Raw genomic sequence first — 21,117 nt, 5'->3', positions numbered from 1 at the left:
GGAATACTATGAATTACCCAATTTATATTTCTCAGTTGAACTTCTTAGAAAAAGAACAGACTTAATTTTTCTGTGAGTTTGAACTGTTGCTTAGACTCAATTTGTTTAAATATGGAATAAAATATGTAGTCTCTTCTCCCCACAATGATAACCTTCAGGCCTTAACGGCCAGTTAATTCTGGTGGAGGCAACCTCAGGGTCTAGTAATCCAGAAATGGTGATTGTTTGTTACTTAGAATGTGGCACATTCAAAGTCTTACCAAGTCTAACTAACAGTCACTAAGGACTGACCATGCATAGATAAAATCAAATAATGAATAAGCTGGATATTTGTAACTAGTTTTTTAGTTCGGAAGAATCTTGGAGAATCCTTCTATTTTCTCTTTCATACCCTGAGGTGATGAGGTTAAAGATACTGGTCTTGCTAGCCACTAGTGCATAGCAAGCCAGAAAACTCAGGATTCCCAGAGCCTAACACAAAAATAAACAGAGAGGGGAAAAACAGCTGCAGTGGGGACTGAACTTCTTTCTGTTTATTAATCAGATCAATGGCATTTACCTTCCACTGGTGTAAATGTTGTAATCGAGGTAATCTGACCATGCAGGTAAGGATCCAACTTAATTGTGTGTGCTCAGACACCTGAAGAAATAAAATAGAACATTAACAAAGGTGGTCAATATCATCTTGCATATAAGGCAAAACGAAATGGACAATAGGTATTACCTTGACTAAAATATCCCAGGTCATGGTAATTTAAAAAATCAAGGGAGTTAATTCATAATGCATAGAATTTTAGATGCAGAAGACATCTTAAAAACTACCCAGTACCATTACTAGTCTAGTATTTCAATCTTCTTCACAACATTCCTAGCCGGCAGCTGACCAGACATTGCTTTAGCATCTTCAGTGAGGGGACTTCATTATGTCCTGAGCCATCTATTTCAGCACAGGGGATCTGGTTAGGATTTTATAATAACTTTGTATGGGGTGTAATCTATAAAAATATGGAACCACTATGCTATATACCTGAAACTAATATAATAAGTCAACTATATGTAAAAAAAAATAAAAGCCAAAGAGAAGATATACCCATGCACACACACAAACACGCATACACACTGGTCCAATCCTCTAAATATATGAAAGCAGCTGTAATATCTTACATGGCAAAAAAAGGTAGTGGACTGAAAATTAAAGACTGAGTCCTTTACACCCAGAGTAGTTTGAAATTTAGGAGTCAATTTATCATCTGAAAGCGTGTTTTTATAGTTTCTATTTTTTCCTTTTTTTTTTTTAAGAAGAGGTTTAATCAACAAGAAAATATAGCCTTCTCCCAATTTGTTTCTGTTTTAACCAAATTAAATCAAGTCACCAAATCTGGCAACAATTGGGATGATTCTTGGGTCTGGGCCAAGTTCTAACTGGTCACTGAGAATTTAAGGCCTATGCATCCCGTTTCAGGACCCTGGGGATTCTGAGCCCTTCATCCATTGTGGCTTTGTGTGTGTGTGCCCATCTGATTTCCTTAAAAAGCAGAGACGGTTGCCAGCTCTGGAAAGTGGCCCCAAATGTGTTCTTTGTGGGTTTTGCAAATGGAACATAAAGGAATGAAGCTGAATCAGCCCAGGCCTATTTTACTAGCAAGGAATCGCCATCTGGCATAAGATAGTTTCTCTTTTTTTTTTCCCTCAAGTCATGGGGAGGGAAGAGTTGTTTTTCACATGTTTGACAAGGAATCACTTTTAAAGTTTTGCAAGTTGCTGGGCTGAATCTGTCATCTTTCTTCCAAGAGGCATTTGGGGTTCATTGAGGGCAGTGACTTTGACAGCACTGTCCATGCAAATTGCTAACTGCTGCTGTAAACAAACAGCTATCAGACAAACAGGAACCCTGGCTGGAAGCAAGAGGATTATAGTCGCTTCCAGTCACCAGCAAAAAACATTCCCACTTGAACTAATAAAATAAGAGCTGTTTTTTGACATGAAAAACTAGGAGAGATTTTTTTTTTCTTTACTGAATTAGGAAAGGAATAAAAACACAGAAAATAACCATGAACATGTGGAAAGAGACAAGATGATCCCTTTCCTTCAACTAGGGCTCAAGAGCTCAGCTTTTGATATGCAAACAGCTACCGTGACGTCTCTATAAAGTCAAGTATTTTCCTTGGAGTAGCTTTATATTTGGATATATGGAATGAGACCTATTGAATATTCTGCAGAGATCTTCCTGGTGTTTCCAAATAATGTGGCATAAAATTAATTCAATTATTCTTATATAGAAAAACAGTAAGACTTTTTGGTCAAAGGCAAATAATTTTCATAATTTATCATTAATAAGTACATCAGAAGGGTACTATACTTTAGGATTTGGCTCTCTTAATTTATTCATATTCATGGCTACGGCTTGGAAGTGATCAGATTTCTATCTGGAGAAAATGAAAATGGTATTAAATATAGTACATTCTGACTTCTGTTGTGAAATCACAAACAAAATAAAAATATAACCTGTTTCAGCCACAGAAAAACAAAAACACGGAACAATAAAGTGGTCTGTTGACCATCCACAAACAAGTCAGCAGTGATTTAAGATTTCTGACCTCTTAATCTTAACGAGTAAAGACATGTATTCTGCAGTTACAGTCATTTTGCCTACCCTGTCCACTGCTGTAAAACAAGAGTCTGGTACACTATAGGTGCTCAATAAATATCTGTTGAATGTATGAACAGTAACAAAGGCTGCAGAAAGAATGGTTAGGACCAAAAAGAATCCCTTGGTAATCCGGCAAAAAGCAATTTCAGGGCAGTGACTGGGATGAATGCTGAACTATAAAGCGGTGGTTGAAATGTGACTAGGAGACAGATATAAAGACAGATATACAAGTAAAGCATTAAGTAGAGTTCCTTGTGCTACACAGTATGGTATCATTTGTTATTTATTTTGTATATAGTATCGATAGTGTATATGTAAGGCAACTATATGCCAGTAAAAATTAATTTAAAAAGGAGTAACTAAACAAAAGGTATGGCAAACACCTGTGAAAATATGAAATGTCAAAGTAGTATCCATTAAGTATGGAACAAGAAAAAAAAGGAAATAGAGCAGAGTTCATAAGAGTTCTGTCTCTGAGGTTAGGCCATGGTTTCTGAATGCTAATTCTGCCATTCATTAGATGGGTAGCCCTGTATAAATGACTTAACCTCTCTGTGCCTCAGTTTTATCATGTATTAAATGAGATTAACAACAGTATTCACCTGACGGTGCTTGGTAGAGTACCTAGCATACAGTAAGCACTCAATAAATGATTGCTGTTCTTGTTCAGTCACTAAGTGGTCTCTGACTCTTTGTGACCGTATGGACTGCAGCACGCCAGGCTTTCCTGTCGTTTACCATCTCCAGACGTTTGCTCAAATTCATGTCCATTGGTTCAGTGATGCTATCTAACCGTCTCATCTTCTGCTGCCCTCTTCTCCTTTTGCCTTCAATCTTTCCCAGCATCAGGGTCTTTTCCAATGAGTCAGCTTTTTGCATCAGGTGGCCAAAGTATTGGAGCTTCAGTTTCAGCATCAGTCCTTCCAATGAATATTCACAGTTGAATTCCTTCAGGATTGACTTGTTTGATCTTCTTGCAGTCCAAGTGACTCTCAAGAGTCTTCTCTAGCACCACAATTCTAAAGCATCAATTCTTTGGCGCTCAGCCTTCTTTATGGTCCAACTCTCATGTCCTTACATGACTACTGGAAAAACCACAGCTTTGACTATACAGACCTTTGTTAGCAAAGTGATGTCTGCTTTTTAATACACTGTTTAGGTTTGTCATAGCTTTTCTTTCAAGAAGCTGGTATCTTTTAACTTAATGGCTGCAGTCACCATCAACAGTGATTTTGGAGCCCAAGAAAATAAAATCTGTCACTGCTTTTACTTTTTCTCCTTCTATTTGCCATGAAATGATGGCACCATATGCCATGATCTTAGTTTTTTGAATGTTGAGTTTCAAACCAGTTTTTTTAGTCTCCTCTTTCACCTCATCAAGAGGCTCTTTAGTTCCTCTTCATTTTCTGTCATTAGGGTGGTGTTATCTGCATATCTGAGGTTGTTATTTCTCCCAGCAATCTTGATTCCAGCTTGCGATTCAGTCATTATAATTATAGAAATTTCAGAAAGAATCTTTTAACTTTTTAAGCTGAGATAATTATAGATTTACTTACAGTTGTAAGAAATAACACTACTGAGAGATCCAGTATACCCTTCACTCAGTTTCCCCCAAAGGCAACACCTTGCATAAATACAATACAACCTCACAATCAGGAAACAGAATTTGATACAATCCGTCCACCCTATTGAGATTTCACCAGTATTACATGCACTCATTGTGCGGGTGTATTTAGTTCCATGCAATTTTATCACGTGTGTAAGACATTTCTTTTTTAAGGAGGATAGAAACAAAGGTAAGTGGTAGGGATTGAGAACAAAAAAAAAATTTTTTTTTTAAGGTGGGATAAACCTACATCTTCCACTGAAACATGAGGAAGAGAAATAAATACAGATGAGGATCTATTTTGTGGGATAACAGTGGAGAGCAGAAAGTGAGAGAACTTCAACTCTAATGGGCTCCTTTATATCTGAAAACAGAAGACAGGGGGATTACAAACAAATGGGCCAAGAAATATACTCAATGGAATTGCTGGGCTTGATAGGAAGGAAAAAACCATTCTGGAATAGAGCTGTATAAGACTTGATTCTTTGCTGGTGCTTTTGTGAATGAAAGAGGACAATCATCTTTAAAATACACTCATGAGGAAACACTGGTATTCTTCAGGGTTGGCTAAAATTTTTTGCGTAAACATTTAAAAAAATTTGTAGAAAAAATAAACCAGTTGATTGCATCTTTAATTTCCTTTGGTCAGTAAGAATTTTTAAATAGGATCTGAAAAGCACTAAACAGAGAGCAAAAATCTTGATAATTGAAACTACATTAAAATTAATAACATATTTTTATCAAACACCACTATTAAAAGGGGCTTCCCTGGTGGCTCAGATAGTAAAGAGTCTGCCTGCAATGCAGGAGACCCGGGTTCGATCACTGGGTTAGGAAGATCCCCTGGAGAAGAAAATGGCAACCCACTCCAGTATTCTTGCCTGGAGAATTCCATGGACAGAGGAGCCTGGCGGGCTTCACTCCATTGGGGTTGCAAAGAGTCAGACACAACTGAGCAACTAACACTTTCACACTGTGTGCTTTGCTTGGGAATTCTTTCCAGGCAGTAAATTGGAGCCGTTGTCTCCCATCTCTCAGGGATCGCTCCCTGTCCTTCTTCACCTGATGCCAAAGTCTGCTGAACCATTAAAGAGGGAAAAAGGGACTTCCCTGGTGGTCCAGCGGTTAGGAATCAACCTGTCAATGCGGGGGACACGCAACAAGAGGAGCCACTGCAGTGAGAAGCCAGCGCACTGCAAGGAAGAGCAGTCCCCACTCGCTGCAACTAGAGGAAGCCCACATGCAGCAGTGAAGACCCAGCACAGCCAAAAATAAGATAAATAAATAAAAATAAATAAGTAAATAAAAATTATTTTTAAAAAAGAGGAAAAAAAGGCAAGTCACAGAGTGGGAAGAGATGTTTGCAAACAGAATACATTGGTAAACAGAATATGTAAAGGACGCTTACAAATTGATAAGAAAAAAGCAGTATAACCTTATGAAAACCGACCAAGTGTTCTAAGTGCAAATTAGTGATACCACTACACACTCACCAGAATGATTAAGCTGAAAACCCCAAAATACTACCCAGTACGGTCAGGATATTGAGTAAACAGAACTCTTATACTGTGCTGACTTGAAGTGAAAGTCGTTCAGTTGTGTTCGACTCTTTGCAACCCCATGGACTGTAGCCTGCCAGGCTCCTCAGTCCATGGGATTCTCCAGGCAGAATACTGGAGTGGGTTGCCATTCCCTTCTTCAAGGAATCTTTCTGACCCAGGGATTGAAGCCTGGTCTCCTGCATTGCAGGCAGATGCTTTACCATCTGAGTCACCAAGGAAGCCCTTTATACCGTGCTGTGGGAATGTAAACACTGTTCCACCGCCTTTGAATGATGACTGTATCCACTAATACTCAGAATTCATATAACATATGACCCAGGTATTCCATTTCTATGTATATATCTTAACAGAAATGTTTACATATGTTCACAAAAATATACATGCAAGAATGTACTGTAATAGCCCTATATTGTAAGTAATCCAAATGTCCACCTACACAGAATGCATATATTGTGGTATACTCACTCAAGGGACTACTACAGCAATGGGGGAGACTAAATTACATTTAACAACATGAACGGATCTCATAAACATAATGTTGAATGAAAGAAGCCAGATGTAAAAGAGTATGTACTAAATTATAATCAATTTAAAAACAGGTTATCTTGGGAAAGGGATGGTTAGTAAATGGAAGGGGGAATAAAGATCAATACAAATTACCCATGTAACCTGCACATGGGTGTGTTCAGCTTGTGAAAATAGGCAAAAGGCTTGTAAATCTAACTACACTTGGTCTTGAATAAAATAAAATGAAAACTTTTCTGGTGCTTAGAAAAGGTAGAGAGACTGCTGAAACAACAGAGTAACAACCTCTGAAAATCTGCTCCTCCATAAAAACAATGAGAACACAAGCAAAAACTGTCAAAGTCAACTTTTATAAAACTCTAGAAAATTAACCAAAGGCTTGCAATCATCTGAAGAATAATTAAGAAAAACATCACAGTCTCAGTAAGAACAGAGAGCCTGGTGGCATTTTAACTTGCCTAATCCCCATCAGTCTCTCCCCGTGTCTGTGTGGCCATGAAAACAGCAGCCTAGCAGCCAATGGTAGGGAAAGTTGAGGCCTGGAGCTCCTCATAAAGACTCAACCCTAGAGAATTGTCACTACTTAACCTGACAGCTGTCCATTTGGGAAATGGGGAAAAGTCCCTCATTTGCAGGGCTGGTGATTATTAGACCTGATTTAGAGTTCACTCAGTCGGAGAAGTCCTCTTCTTAGGACATGTTTCAGAAATAATCACCAGCAATGACTTAATATTACTGCTGCCTGAGGGGCTGATACCAGGAGGAGAAAAACAAGATGCTGGCTAAAAAATCTTACGGAGAAAAGCTGGCAAACGATATGCTTATGGAGGGCTTTGAAAAGATCTGACATGTTCCTGGGCCTCTGGCAAGGCTGTGCACATGCCCAGGAAAAACGTGAGAAAACCCCAATCTCTTACATCTGGCTCATCTTGAGGCCCTGTGTAAGCCCTTCAGCTAAGGGTTGAAATATAGGATCAAAACATTTAGACATTTCTGCTCAATCATTGGTGGGCTCAGTGGTAAGAATCTGCCTGTCAATGCAGGAGACACAAGTTTATTCCCTGGGTTGGGAAGATCCCCTGGAGAAGGAAATGGCAACCCACTCCATCCTGGGAAGTTCCATGGACAGAGGAGCCTGGCAGGCTACAGTCCATGGGGTCACAACGAGTTGGACATGACTAAACAACAACAACAACAAGCTCAATCTTTACCCAAACACTAAGCTAACCCAGCAGAGACTGTGGCGACCAGACAGGACTGTGAAGATGGACTTTACAGATTTACTGCAGAAAAGTCAATAAGCAGACACAGCAACAACAATAAAACGAACCCTCGGTGGTGGGTAGAGAGCAGATTTCACTAGTGAATTCCTACAAACATTAAAAAATTAATACCAATTCTTCACAATCTCTTCCAAAAAAATAAAAGAAGAGGGCACACTTCCTTACTCATTCTAGGAGGCCTGTATTACATTGAAACCAAAACCAGGCAAAGGCATCATAACAAAATAAACTATACACCAATGTCATGAATACAGATGCAAAAGCCCTCAACAAAACACTAGCAAATTAAATCCAGCAACATACATAAAGCATTACACAACATAATCAAGTGGGATTTATTCCAGAAATGCAAGCTTGCTTTAACACCCCAAAATCAATCAATGTAGTACTACACAAATTTAGAAAATGTAGTACTGGTATAAAGATAGAACATCAGTGCAGACGGTGACTGCAGCCATGAAATTAAAAGACACTTGTTCCTTGGAAGAAAAACTATGACCAACCTAGACAGCATATTGAACAGCAGAGACATTACTTTGCCAACAAAGGTCCGTCTAGTCAAAGCTATGGTTTTTCCAGTGGTCATGTATGGATGTGAGAGTTGGACTGTGAAGAAAGTTGAGTACTGAAGAATTGATGCTTTTGAACTATGGTGTTGGAGAAGACTCGAGAGTCCCTTGGACAGGAAGGAGATCCAACCAGTCCATCCTAAAGGAAATCAGTCCTGAGCATTCATTGGAAGGACTGATGCTAAAGCTGAAACTCCAATACTTCAGCCACCTGATGCGAAGAACTGACTCATTGGAAAAGACCCTGATGCTGGGAAAGATTGGGGGCAGGAGGAGAAGGGGATGACAGAGGATGAGATGGTTGGATGGCATCACTGACTCGATGGACACGAGTTACAGTGGACTCCAGGAACTGGCGATGGACACGGAGGCCTGGCATGCTGCAGTCCATGAAGTTGCAAAGAGTCAGACACGACTGAGCGACTGAACTGAACTGATAGATCAATGGAAAAGAAGTGAGAGTTCAGAAAGAATAGTCTCTTCAACAAATAATGCTAGGACAACTGAATATCTGTAGACACATATCTACATGCAAAAGAATGATGCTGGGCCCCTACTTCTCACCATACATAAAAATTAACTCAAGATGGATCAGGGACCTCAGTGTAACAGCCAAAAGTATAAACTGCTTGGGAAAAAAAAATAGGAGTAAATTTTCCTATTTGACCTTGTGTTAATCAGTGATTTGCTAGTCCATGACTCCAATAGCACAAATAACAAAAGAAAAAAAACAAGATAAACTGGTCTTCATCAACATTTTAAAATGTTCTGTTTCAAAGGAAACATCAAGAAAGTAAAAGACAATTTACAAAACAGAAGAAGTTACCTCCAAATCATGTCTGATAAGAAAGTTGTATCCAGACTACGTAAAAAACTCATCCTTCAACAATGAAAAGACAGATAATCCAATGTAAAATGGGCAAAGGATTTGAAAAGACACTTCTTCAAAGAAGATACACAAATGACTAATAGGCACGTGAAAAACTCTTCAACATCATTAGTCTATTCAGTTCAGTTCAGTCACTCAGTCTTGTCCGACTCTTTGCGACCCCATAAATCACAGCGTGCCAGGCCTCCCTGCCCATCACCAACTCCCGGAGTTCATTCAAACTTATGTCCATCAAGTCAGTGATGCCATCCAGCCATCTCATCCTCTGTCGTCCCCTTCTCCTTTTGCCCCTAATCCCTCCCAGCATCAGTCTTTTCCAATGAGTCAACTCTTCGCATGAGGTGGCCAAAGTACTGGAGTTTCAGTTTTAGCATCATTCCTTCCAAAGAACACCCAGGACTGATCTCCTTTAGAATGGACTGGTTGGATCTCCTTGCAGTCCAAGGGACTCTCAAGAGTCTTCTCCAACACCACAGTTCAAAAGCATCAATTCTTCAGCACTCAGCTTTCTTCACAGTCCAACTCTCACATCCATACATGACCACTGGAAAAACCATAGCTTTGACTAGACGGACCTTTGTTGGCAAAGTAATGTCTCTGCTTTTGAATATGCTATCTAGGTTGGTCATAGCTTTCCTTCCACGGAGTAAGCGTCTTTTAATTTCATGGCTGCAGTCACCATCTGCAGTGATTTTTGAGCCCCCCAAAATAAAGTCTGACACTGTTTCCACTGTTTCTCCATCTATTTCCCATGAAGTGATGGGACCAGATGCCATGAACTTTGTTTTAGGAAAATGCAAATCAAAACCACGCTGAGAAAAAAATAACACATTGAGCTATCACTCTACACTCATTAGGATAGTTAAAAAAAAAAAAAAAGACCGACAACAAAAATGTTTGAAGAAATGAAGAATTTGGACTCCTTTACAGATCTTCCTCAACTTACAGTGGGGTTACTTCCTGATAAATCCATCAAGTTGAAAATATCCTAAGTTGAAAATGCATTTAATACAGCTAACATATAGAACATCATAGCTTAGTCTAGCCTACCTCAAACATGCTCAGAACATTTACATTAGCTATATTTGGGCAAAATTATCTAGGACAAAATCTATTTTATAATGCAGTGTTGAATGCTTCATGTCATTTACTGAACACTGTACTGAGGCGAGGAGCAAAATGGTTGTGTAGGTACGGAATCGTAAGTGTGTCAGTTGTCTACCCCCATGATGATGGGGCTGCCTGGAAGCTGTAGCTTGCTGCTGACGCCCAGCATCATGAGAGTTGCTAGCCTGGGGGGAAAAACATCAAAACTCAAAATTCAAAGTACCATTTCTGCTACAGTACTTATTGCTTTTGTACCATTGTAAAGTTGAAAAACTGTAAGTTGAACAACCCTAAGTCGGGGACCCTTGGTACATTGGTGGTAGAACTCTCATACCAAGTAGTGTAGCCACTTTCCAAACACTTTTAACAGTTCCCCAAGATGTTAAATATAGAGTTACCGTATCACCCAGCAATCTCATTCCTAGATCTATACCAAGATAACTAAAACATACAACTATAAAACACTTTACAGAAATTTTCTGAGTAGCATTTTTCACATGGGAAATATCTGGAAAAGTGCATGCATGTTCTGCTGCTACCTACTCTTTTGAAACCCCAAGACTGTAGCCTCCAAGGCTCCTCTGCCTGGGATTTTCCAGGCAGGAACACTGGGTTGCCGTTTCCTTCTCCAGGGGATCTTCCCAACCCGGGGATCAAACCCATATCTCCTGCATTGGCAGGTGGATTCTTTACCTCTGAGCCACCAGGACACTCCCTGGAAAAGTGGAAACAACCCAAATACCGAGTAATGAATTCACTGACTAATGAATGAATAAATAAAATGTGGTATATCCATACAATGGAATATTACTCAACAACAAAAACAAATGAAGTACTGATAAATATTACCAAATAGACAAACCTTAAACACGATGCTAAGTGAAAGAAGCCAATCACAAAATGCATTTGTATGAAATGTTCAAAACAGGCAAAGTCATAGAAAACAAAGGGAATTAGAGATTGCCATGGATAGGGGAGAGGAGCAAAGGAAGTGACTGCTCATGGGTACTGGGTTTCATCATGGACTGATGAAAATGTTCAAAATTTGACTGTGGTGATGGATGCACAACTCTGTGAACACTAAAAGTCATTTCATTGTAAACTTTAAATGAGTGAATTGTATGGTCCTTACCATGGTCTATCATGATCATCTCTTCCTACTTAACCCTATAATGTCTGGATTCCAATCCTCCTCCGTACCCTCTTTGCTCCCCCTTCTCCAGCCTTGCTGACCTCCTTGTGTTTCCTGAATATACCAGACACACTCCCCACTTAGGGGCTTTGCACTGACTCTTCTCTGATAGCAATTCTTTTTCCCCACATACTCACCTCACTAACTCCCTCACATTAAGTCTCTGCTGTAATATTATCTTATAAAGGGGGCTTACCCAGCCATGCTATCTAAAATAACAACCTGTGTTTCCCTCAACACCACTCCCAATTCCGCTTAGCCTTTTTCTATATAACCTATCACCTTCTAATATACTTTGTTTGGTTTATTTATTATAGTCATTATTTATGTTGTGTCATCCCAATACAATATAACTACCATGGTGGCAAAGATTTTTGTCTCTTTTCTTCATTGATATGAGTATCTGACACAGGATCTGGGACACGGTAAGTATTCAATAAATATTTGTTAAATGAATACATGAAATGAAAACATTAAAGGTTTGTCAACAGGGTGATATCTAAATAAAAGGTGGCATATTTGTATAATGGCACTCTAGCCAAATATAAAAAATTAACATGAGATCACAAAAACATACTGCTATGTGGGAAAGGAAAATTGTAAAAAGATTCTACAATACAGCACCACTTGTATCTTTTTTTTTAAACCACACAATTAAAACTATTGTATATTGCTCATGGGATTGCACGTGAAAACAGGTGTGACAAATTGGCTAGATTGATACAGGCCAAGTCCAAGATTTCATTGCCTGGGATAGAGAAAAGGGATGCAGGGAGGAGGGGTGAGAGGAGTGGGCAAGGAAAGAATGAAAAGGTCCTTCAACTTTAATACAGGAGATGAAGCAAATATGACAAAATGTCAACAATATTCACCCTTGGTGTTGGGAACATGAATGTCTGTTATACTATTTCCTGTGTTTTGCTGAATTTAAATTTTTTCAAAAACATTTTCTTAACAAGTACAGCATAGCATGATACAAAAAAAAAAAAAATACAGTTTCTAGGTATTGATCAAATCCATTCAAGCAATTAGCTAATTCGATGAATCTTAGATCAAACATCGAAGTGTCCCTTGGGATTTTACTATTTCCCATATAAATGTTATCTTCCCAGGAATCAGGTACTTTTAAGTTTTGGTTTGGGCACTTGTAAGACTGTTCAGACACAAATTCCCATTTATCATTTTCTCTCAAAAACTAGCAATTTCATGCTGAGTTATCTTTATTAGATTCTTATCATCCCCATCACAAATCCCCTTAACAGGGGCCTTGTTTGGGGATCTGATTTTAATTAAAAGAACTCTGATTTTAATTAAAAGAAAGTTTATCAATAAACTTTCATTCACTTTCTTCAACTGGTCTGCCTCCTGTTGGTACTTATGTTTGCCAATGAATATCTGTCTGTACGCATTTGGATCTTTCTATACTTTTTTCTTAGTCCAATACTTCCAAAGCTAAATAAGTAGCTATTTAAGTCTACTCCAGACTGAAAAGTCACCTCCCTCTAAGTTCTATTGCTTAATTTATACATGTGTATGTGTAAACATTTTTTTTTTATCTATAGCAGTGAATTAGTCTGCTTTTTCTAGCTTATGTTGGGTAACAGCCCTAAATAAGCGGCTCACAGCAATGGTTTCTTTTTCATTCACTTCACATATTAGTAGCTGTAGGCTGGCGTGTGTGTGTGTGCGTGTGCGTGCGTGCTCAGTCATGTCTGACTCTTTGTGACCCTATGGACTGTAGCCCACCAGGCTCTGCCTATATGATTTTCCAGGCAAGAACACTGGAGTGGGTTGCCATTTTCTCCTCTAAGGGATCTTCCCAACCCAGGGAACAAACTCGCATCTCTTGTGTCTCCAGCTTTGGCAGGTGGATTCTTTACCACTGGTGCCACCTGGGAACCCACCTGGGAAGTTTGCTTTATTTACCTTCTCAAAATAGGACCTAAATTGAGTTAGGAGGAAGGAAAAAGAGCAAGAGAGTTAGAACAAACATGGAGTGGCTTGTAAAGATTCTGCTTGGGCATGGTGTGTATCATGCTCACTCACTTTCCATTGGCTAAAACAAGTCATGTGGACAAGCCCAACATCAGTAGAGTATGACCAGATGTTTCTCCTATCTGAGGCACCGCCTGCTGGTCACATGGCAGTGGATGAGGACATATAATCCTCATACAGTAGGGGTTAGCAAACTGCTGCTCACAGGCCAAATCTGTGGTTTTAGATATGTTCACATTGAGATTTTCTGAAAGATCTCAAAGAGAGATGTCTAGAAGATAGCTGCTGCTGCTGCTGCTAAGTCACGTCAGTTATGTCCAACTCTGTGTGACCCCATAGACGGCAGCCCACCAGGCTCCTGTCCCTGGGATTCTCCAGGCAAGAATACTGGAGTGGGTTGTCATTTCCTTCTCCAGTGCATAAAAGTGAAATGTTAAAGTGAAGTCACTCAGTCGTGTCCGACTCTTTGCGACCCCATGGACTGTAGCCTACCAGGCTCCTCCGTCCATGGGATTTCCCAAGCAAGAGTAGTGGAGTGGGTTGCCATTTTCTTCTCCCCTAGAAGATAGCTAGAAACACACACAAAAAATGTCTGAAGTTAGGAAGAAAGGTGAAGGATAGAAACAAAATTTGAGAGAAAATAGCTGAAAGTTATAGAAGCAGATGAAACTTCACAAGGACAGAATATATATAACAGATCTATCTGTCTACCTACCTACCTACTTCAGGACAGAATTCTGGAGATTAAAGATGAATCAGTAAAGGAAATAAATGAACTATTAGAGTAGAAGAAAAATAAAGTTACTGCCTTAACATTGGGATCAAGAGAAAATCCTAAAAGGAATGAGGGAATCAATATATCAAAGAATCAGAGCAGTAAAGAAATATAAGAAGAAAAGACTAAGGGCAGGTAAATTGGAGGTCACAAGGTGCTTCATTAAAAACCAACAAACAAACACTGAGTTGTGTTCTTTATTTTGTAATATACAACAAGTAAGTACAAAATATGTTTGTAAAAGATACCTCTTCCTACATATATTTGTTGCTGTTTTGATTAGGATAAATAATATTTAAACAAGGAAAAACATGAATTAAAAATAATTTAAAAACAAACAAAAATGATGGAAGTCTTAAATCATAAGATGATTTTCATATTCTTCTTTCAAACTCTTTTATCTCTTGACTGAAATTCCCTAAAATTCTTGGCAGAAAAGATCTTGTCAGTCTAATTCAAAGCACTATCTCAGGCAAAGCTTCTTTCTTTAATACTTTGCTTGGAGTGGACTCAACAGTTGCAACACTTGGTTTCACAGTGCTTCTTGCTGGTTTTACAAGTTTAGGGAGCATGTTACATCAACATATCAAATTATTAGTTTACTGACTACATTTGTGAGCAGGTTGTTTTTTACATTGCGAGTGGGTGACTTGAAGTTCACATGACATTTTCATGCCATATTTACTTTGCCTTTATCATTTTACATGTCTGAAAGACAAATACATTGAACTATCTATAATGCTCTCACACAGTTCCATGGGTTTTTCTCTTTTTTTTCTTTTTACTTATACAATATTCTAAGTGACTACTGATTATAAAAACATTTTAATATTAACAGAGTTGGACACGACTGAGAGACTGAACTGAACTGAACTTAGTGAGGCACAATGTACAAAGAGTAAGACGGACCCATTTTAGCTGCTCAGTCTTAGGAATTTTAATAAATCCATACACATGTGTAACCACCACACCAATCAAGATACAGAGCAGTTCAATGCCACCCAAAAGTTTCTTCATACCACTTTGCAGTTAATTCTTCATCCCTTTCTCACCCTTGCTCCTGGAAACCACTGATCTGCTCTTTGTTATTATGGATTAGTTCTGCCTGTTCTAGAATATCAAATAAATGTTACTGTATAATATGAATTATTCTCTCATAGGCTTCTCTTGGCAAAATGTTTCTGCTATTCCTTTATATTGTTACATACTCCTTTTCACTTTGAATAGCAGTCCATTGACTGAATATTCTACAATCATTTATTTGTTGATGGACATTTGTATTGTTTTTACTTTGGGACTGCTGCTGCTGCTACTGCTGCTGCTAAGTCGCTTCAGTCGTGTCCGACTCTGTGCGACCCCATAGACGGCAGCCCACCAGGCTCCCCCGTCCCTGGGATTCTCCAGGCAAGAACACTGGAGTGGCTTGCCATTTCCTTCTCCAGTGCATGAAAGTGAAAAGTGAAAGTGAATCTCTCAGTCGTGTCCGACTCCTAGCGACCCCATGGACTGCAGCCTACCAGGCTCCTCCGTCCATGGGATTTTCCAGGCAAGAGTACCGGAGTGGGGTGCCATTGCCTTCTGCGAGCAAAAACATTATGAACATTTATGTGGTGGTTTAGTCACTAAGTCAAGTCCGACTCTTGTGACCCCATGGACTGTAGCTTGCCAGGCTCCTCTGTCCATGGGATTCTCTAGGCAAGAATACTGGACTGAGTCGCCATTCCCTTCTCTAGGGGATCTTTCCAACCCAGGAATTGAACCTGGGTCTTCTGTATTGCAGGCAGATTCTTTACCAACTGAGCTACAAGGGAAGCACAAGTCATTTTGTTGACAATGTTTTCATTTCTCTTGGGTAAATGCCTAGGGAATTGTGGGTTTCCCTGGTGGCTCAGACGTTAAAGCATCTGCCTGCAATGCAGGAGACCTGGGTCGGGAAGATCCCCTGGAGAAGGAAATGGCAACCCACTCCAGTATTCTTGCCTGGAGAATCCCATGGACAGAGGAGCTTGGTGGGCTACAGTCCACGGGGTCACAAAGAGTCAGACACGACTGAGCAACTTCACATGATAAGTATATGCTTAATTTTATAAGAAACTAACTTTTTATACTCTTAATAGCAATGTATGAGCTCACACTGCTCTACATCCTTATCAAAACTTAGCCATATCAGTATTTTTTAATTTTAGTCATTCAAATGGGTAAAATGGTTTTAAAAAAAGAGTCATGTATTTGGAAATTAAAACACCTATTTCTAAATAAATCACAGGTCAAATAAATAACAAGCTAGAAATCATTTACAAATGAGTTATGGTGAAAATACTACATATCACAACTTTGTGGATGCTGATAAAGCAGTACTTATAAGGAAATGAATATTTAAATTTATATTAGAAAATAAGAATGGCTAAAATTAATGAGGTCCATTTAATAAAAACAACAACAAAGTAATATCAAAGACAATGGAAGCAAGAGAGGAAACAACAAAATGAAGGAAATAGAAAAGAAAGATGTAATAGCTCATGCATGCATGCTAAGTTGCTTCGGTCATGTCCGACTCTTTGCAACCCTATAGAGGGTAGCCCTCCAGACTCCTTTGTCTCTGAGATTCTCCAGACAAGAATACTGGAGTGGACTGCCATGCCCTCCTCCTGGGGATCTTCCTGACCCAGGGATCAAACCCGTGTCTCTTATATCTCCTGCAATGGGAGGTAGGTTCTTTACGATTAGTCCACCTGGAAAGCCCAAGATATGATAGAGTCTCACAAAACCAAATCTGTGCTCCAGAAAGATTAACAGAGTAGCCTCTAGCAAGTCACCAAGGGAAAAAAGTGAAGATGGGAATTTCAAGGAAAACAATTCACAAAAAGTGTTGCTAATGATAAAATGTCAGATTTCAAGCAAAAGTTAGAATTTTGGAAAATATGCATTCATTACATGTGCTAGACATCTTCCCAGTACTTAAAGGCACTACTGATATGATCTGTGCTGATAATTTCAAATGTGGTTTTTAAAAAATAATGCAAATAAAATCTGTCAAAATGTGTACAATCCAAAGATGGTAAGATTTATTTGTAGATAATACTTAAATGGGAAAAGCAAAACTTTAAAACATTTAGAAAATAATCATAAAGAATAGCTGTATGACATTAGGTCAGAGAACAATTACTTGAAAAGACAAACAGAAGCACTAAACCACATAGGCAGAGGCTGAATTGACTGCATTAAAATGAACACTTCCGTATAATAAAAGACAGCATTTACAAATTTAAAAAGACAAGCCATAGACTGAAAAAAGGCAATGTAAAACAGACAAAGGATTAATATTTAGGATATGTAAAGAAATAACTTCTATAAACAATAAAAAAAATACAATTTCTTTAACTGGGAAAAAGGGGTGAATAAGTAATTCACAGAAGAAAACAAAAGGTTTTAAACATGAAAAAATCCTTAACCTTACCAGTAATCAGGAAAATGCAAATTAAAATAACAATGAGATAAGATATTCCATCTTTTATAATGGCAAAAATAATGTCTAATTATACCGCTGGATCATCAAAAAAGCAAGAGAGTTCCAGAAAAACATCTATTTCTGCTTTATTTACTATGCCAAAGCCTTTGACTGTGTGGATCACAATCAACTGTGGAAAATTCTGAAAGAGATGGGAATACCAGACCACCTGAACTGCCTCTTGAGAAATCTGTATGCAGGTCAGGAAGCAACAGTTAGAACTGGACATGGAACAACAGACTGGTTCCAAATAGGAAAAGGAGTTCGTAAAGGCTGTATACTATCACCCTGCTTATTTAACTTATATGCAGAGTACATCATGAGAAACGCTGCGCTGGAAGAAGCACAAGCTGGAATCAAGATTGCCAGGAGAAATATCAATAACCTCAGATATGCAGATGACACCACCCTTATGGCAGAAAGTGAAGAGGAACTCAAAAGCCTCTTGATGAAAGTGAAAGAGGAGAGTGAAAAAGTTGGCTTAAAGCTCAACATTCAGAAAACGAAGATCATGGCATCTGGTGCCATCACTTCATGGCAAATAGATAGGGAAACAGTGGAAAAAGTGTCAGATTTTATGTTTTTTGGGCTCTAAATCACTGCAGATGGTGATTGCAACCATGAAATTAAAAGATGCTTACTCCTTGGAAGGAAAGTTATGACCAACCTAGATAGCATATTCAAAAGCAGAGACATTACTTTGCCAACAAAGGTCCGTCTAGTCAAGGCTATGGTTTTTCCAGTGGTCATGTATGTATGTAAGAGTTGGACTGTGAAAAAAGCTGAGCGCTGAAGAATTGATGCTTTTGAACTGTGGTGTTGGAGAAGACTCTTGAGAGTCCCTTGGACTGCAAGGAGATCCAACCAGTCCATTCTGAAGGAGATCAGCCCTGGGTGTTCTTTGGAGGGAATGATGCTAAAGCTGAAACTCCAGTACTTTGGCCACCTCATGCGAAGAGTTGACTCATTGGAAAAGACTGATGCTGGGAGGGATTAGGGGCAAAAGGAGAAGGGGACGACAGAGGATGAGATGGCTGGATGGCATCACGGACTCGATGGATGTGAGTTTGAGTGAACTCTGGGAGTTGGTGATGGACAGGGAGGCCTGGTGTGCTGCAATTCATGGGGTCGCAAAGAGTCGGACATGACTGAGCGACTGAACTGAACTGATACCAAATATTGCCATAGAAAGAAAGAAAGAAAGTAAAGTTGCTCAGTCGTGTCTGACTCTTTATGACCCCATGGACTGTAGCCTACCAGGCTTCTCCGTCCATGGGATTTTCCAAGCAAGAATACTGGAATGGGTTGCCATTTCCTTCTCCAGATCTTCCCAACCCAGGGATCGAACCCGGGTCTCCCACACTGTAGGCAGACGCTTTACTGTCTGAGCCACCAGGGAAGTCCAAATATTGCCATAGACCAAAGGAAACTCTTCTTTTGGTGGAACGTAAGTTGGAATGCCAGTTTGGAGAGCAATCTGGCAATACTCCTTGGAATATTTTTTCCAGTAGTCACATACAGATATGAGAGTTGGGCAACAAAGAAAGCTGAGTGCCAAAGAATTGATGCTTTTGAACTGTGGTATTGGAGAAGACTCTTGAGAGTTCCTTGGATTGCAAGGAGATCAAACCAGTCAATCCTAAAGGGAAACAGTCCTGAATATTCATTGGGAGGACTGATGCTGAAGCTGAAACTTCAATACTTTGGCCACCTGATGCTAAGAACTGACTCATTGGAAAAGACCCTGATGCTGGAAAAGACTGAAGACAGAAGGAGAAGGGGACGACAGAGGATGAGATGATTGGATGGCATCACCGACTTGATGGACATGAGTTTGAGAATCTGATGGACAAGGAAGCATGGCGTGCTGCAGTCCATGGGCCCGCCAAGAGTCAGTCACTACTGAGTGACTGAACTGAACTGAGCTGGCAATAATTCACTAACATTGATGTCATATATCCTCATGATTCCACTCTTGGGTATGTACACCTAGAAAAGCCTTTCAGAGGTGAACAAAAAGCATATGTAAGTATGTCCACTGTAGTATTATTCACAGTAACAAAAAGTAAGAAGAAATCTTAATATCTTTTGCCAGGAAAATAACAATAGATTAAACAAATTGTGATACAGCCAGACAATGGAATATCATACAGCCATCAAAATGATTAAATCGCAAACACATAATTAATGCTGCATACAAAAATATAGATTCAGGAAGATATGTGCAGCATAAGGCTATTTATGTAAAGTTCTAAAACATACAAAATAAATAATATGGATTGTTATGGCCAAATCATATGCAATAAAAATGTAAACAGGTACTTGGGAATGATGAGTATTAAATTCAGCATAGTAGTTCCCTCTGGAGAGGCTTTCAGAGGTGCACAAAAAGCATATGTAAGTGTGCCCATTGTAATAATATTCACAGTAACAAAAAGTTGGAAAAAATCTAAATATCTTTAGCCAGGCAAACAACAATAGATATATAAATTGTGATAGAGCCAGACAATGGAATATCATACAGCAGTCAAAATGATTAAATTTCCTGCCTGCAACGAGGGAGACCCAGGTTCAATTCCTGGGTCGGGAAGATCCCCTGGAGAAGAAAATGGCAACCCATTCCAGTATTCTTACTTGGAGAATTCCATGGACAGAAGAGCCTGGTGGGCTACAGTCCATGGTGTCACAAAGAGCTGGACATGACCGAGTGACTAACACTTTCACACACATTTTCTGGGGAGGCAGAAAGCAGAATGAGACCAGAGAAAGCTAAAAAGTTTTGACTATATTTGTAATGTTTTACTTCTTAAAAAACAAAAACTGCATGCATCAGGTATGCCAAAATGTTAGCATTTCAAAGAGCAGCCATCCATACTCATACTCTTCTCAATGTTTGAAATATTTCTCGATAACAAACTCTTGTGAAAATATTTTGTCATTGGGAATGAAGAGAGGCACAGTCACTAATTTGATCTTCATCTTACAAATGCACTCCATCCTTAAATCAAGAAGCCTGGATTGGGGACAGTGTGTGTGTGGTGAGGTAAGGTGAGAGAGAAAGTTAACATCTGTCAGGAATCATATGTATACATCATATTGTTTAAATATCCTTATTGTAGACATTATAAAGGGGGTTCAAAGAGCTTCAGTAACTTGCCTAGTATGTCACAACGAGAGGAGATCACAGTGAGATTCAAACTGTATCTGGCTTCAGAGCCCATACTCATTGCCCTGATAGTAAAAAAGCTCTTCTTGGAGGTGTAATTAAGATATGACCTAACTCTGTGCTCCAGGATAGAAGCAACACAAATACAATAGCTTCTCATCGAATCACACATGAGTATAGATGTAGGCAAGGAAGTGGTACTAGCAGAAACCTTTTAGAGAAGGAAATAACATGAGAAGTTTGGGTATTTTAATAATTTTCCTAACTTCTCTTTATTATTTATTCCATGG

At 39.1% G+C, this 21,117-nt stretch overlaps 1 protein-coding gene across 4 annotated transcripts in view; it reads right to left on the bottom strand.

The window, feature by feature from the left end:
* The window catches only part of WARS2 (tryptophanyl tRNA synthetase 2, mitochondrial), a 95,831-nt gene that overhangs the window by 20,240 nt on the left and 54,474 nt on the right, over nt 1–21,117 (bottom strand). For all 4 annotated transcript variants that reach the window (XM_055584596.1, XM_055584593.1, XM_055584592.1 and 1 more), the window contains one exon: nt 560–640. In XM_055584596.1, the coding sequence (XP_055440571.1) occupies nt 560–640 (81 nt within the window). The remainder of the gene's footprint in view (nt 1–559; nt 641–21,117) is intronic.

This window comes from Bubalus kerabau, chromosome 6 (assembly GCF_029407905.1).
Source record: "Bubalus kerabau isolate K-KA32 ecotype Philippines breed swamp buffalo chromosome 6, PCC_UOA_SB_1v2, whole genome shotgun sequence".
In the NCBI taxonomy this organism is placed as follows: Eukaryota; Metazoa; Chordata; class Mammalia; order Artiodactyla; family Bovidae; genus Bubalus; species Bubalus kerabau.
This window is presented reverse-complemented; position numbering and strand designations above follow the sequence as displayed.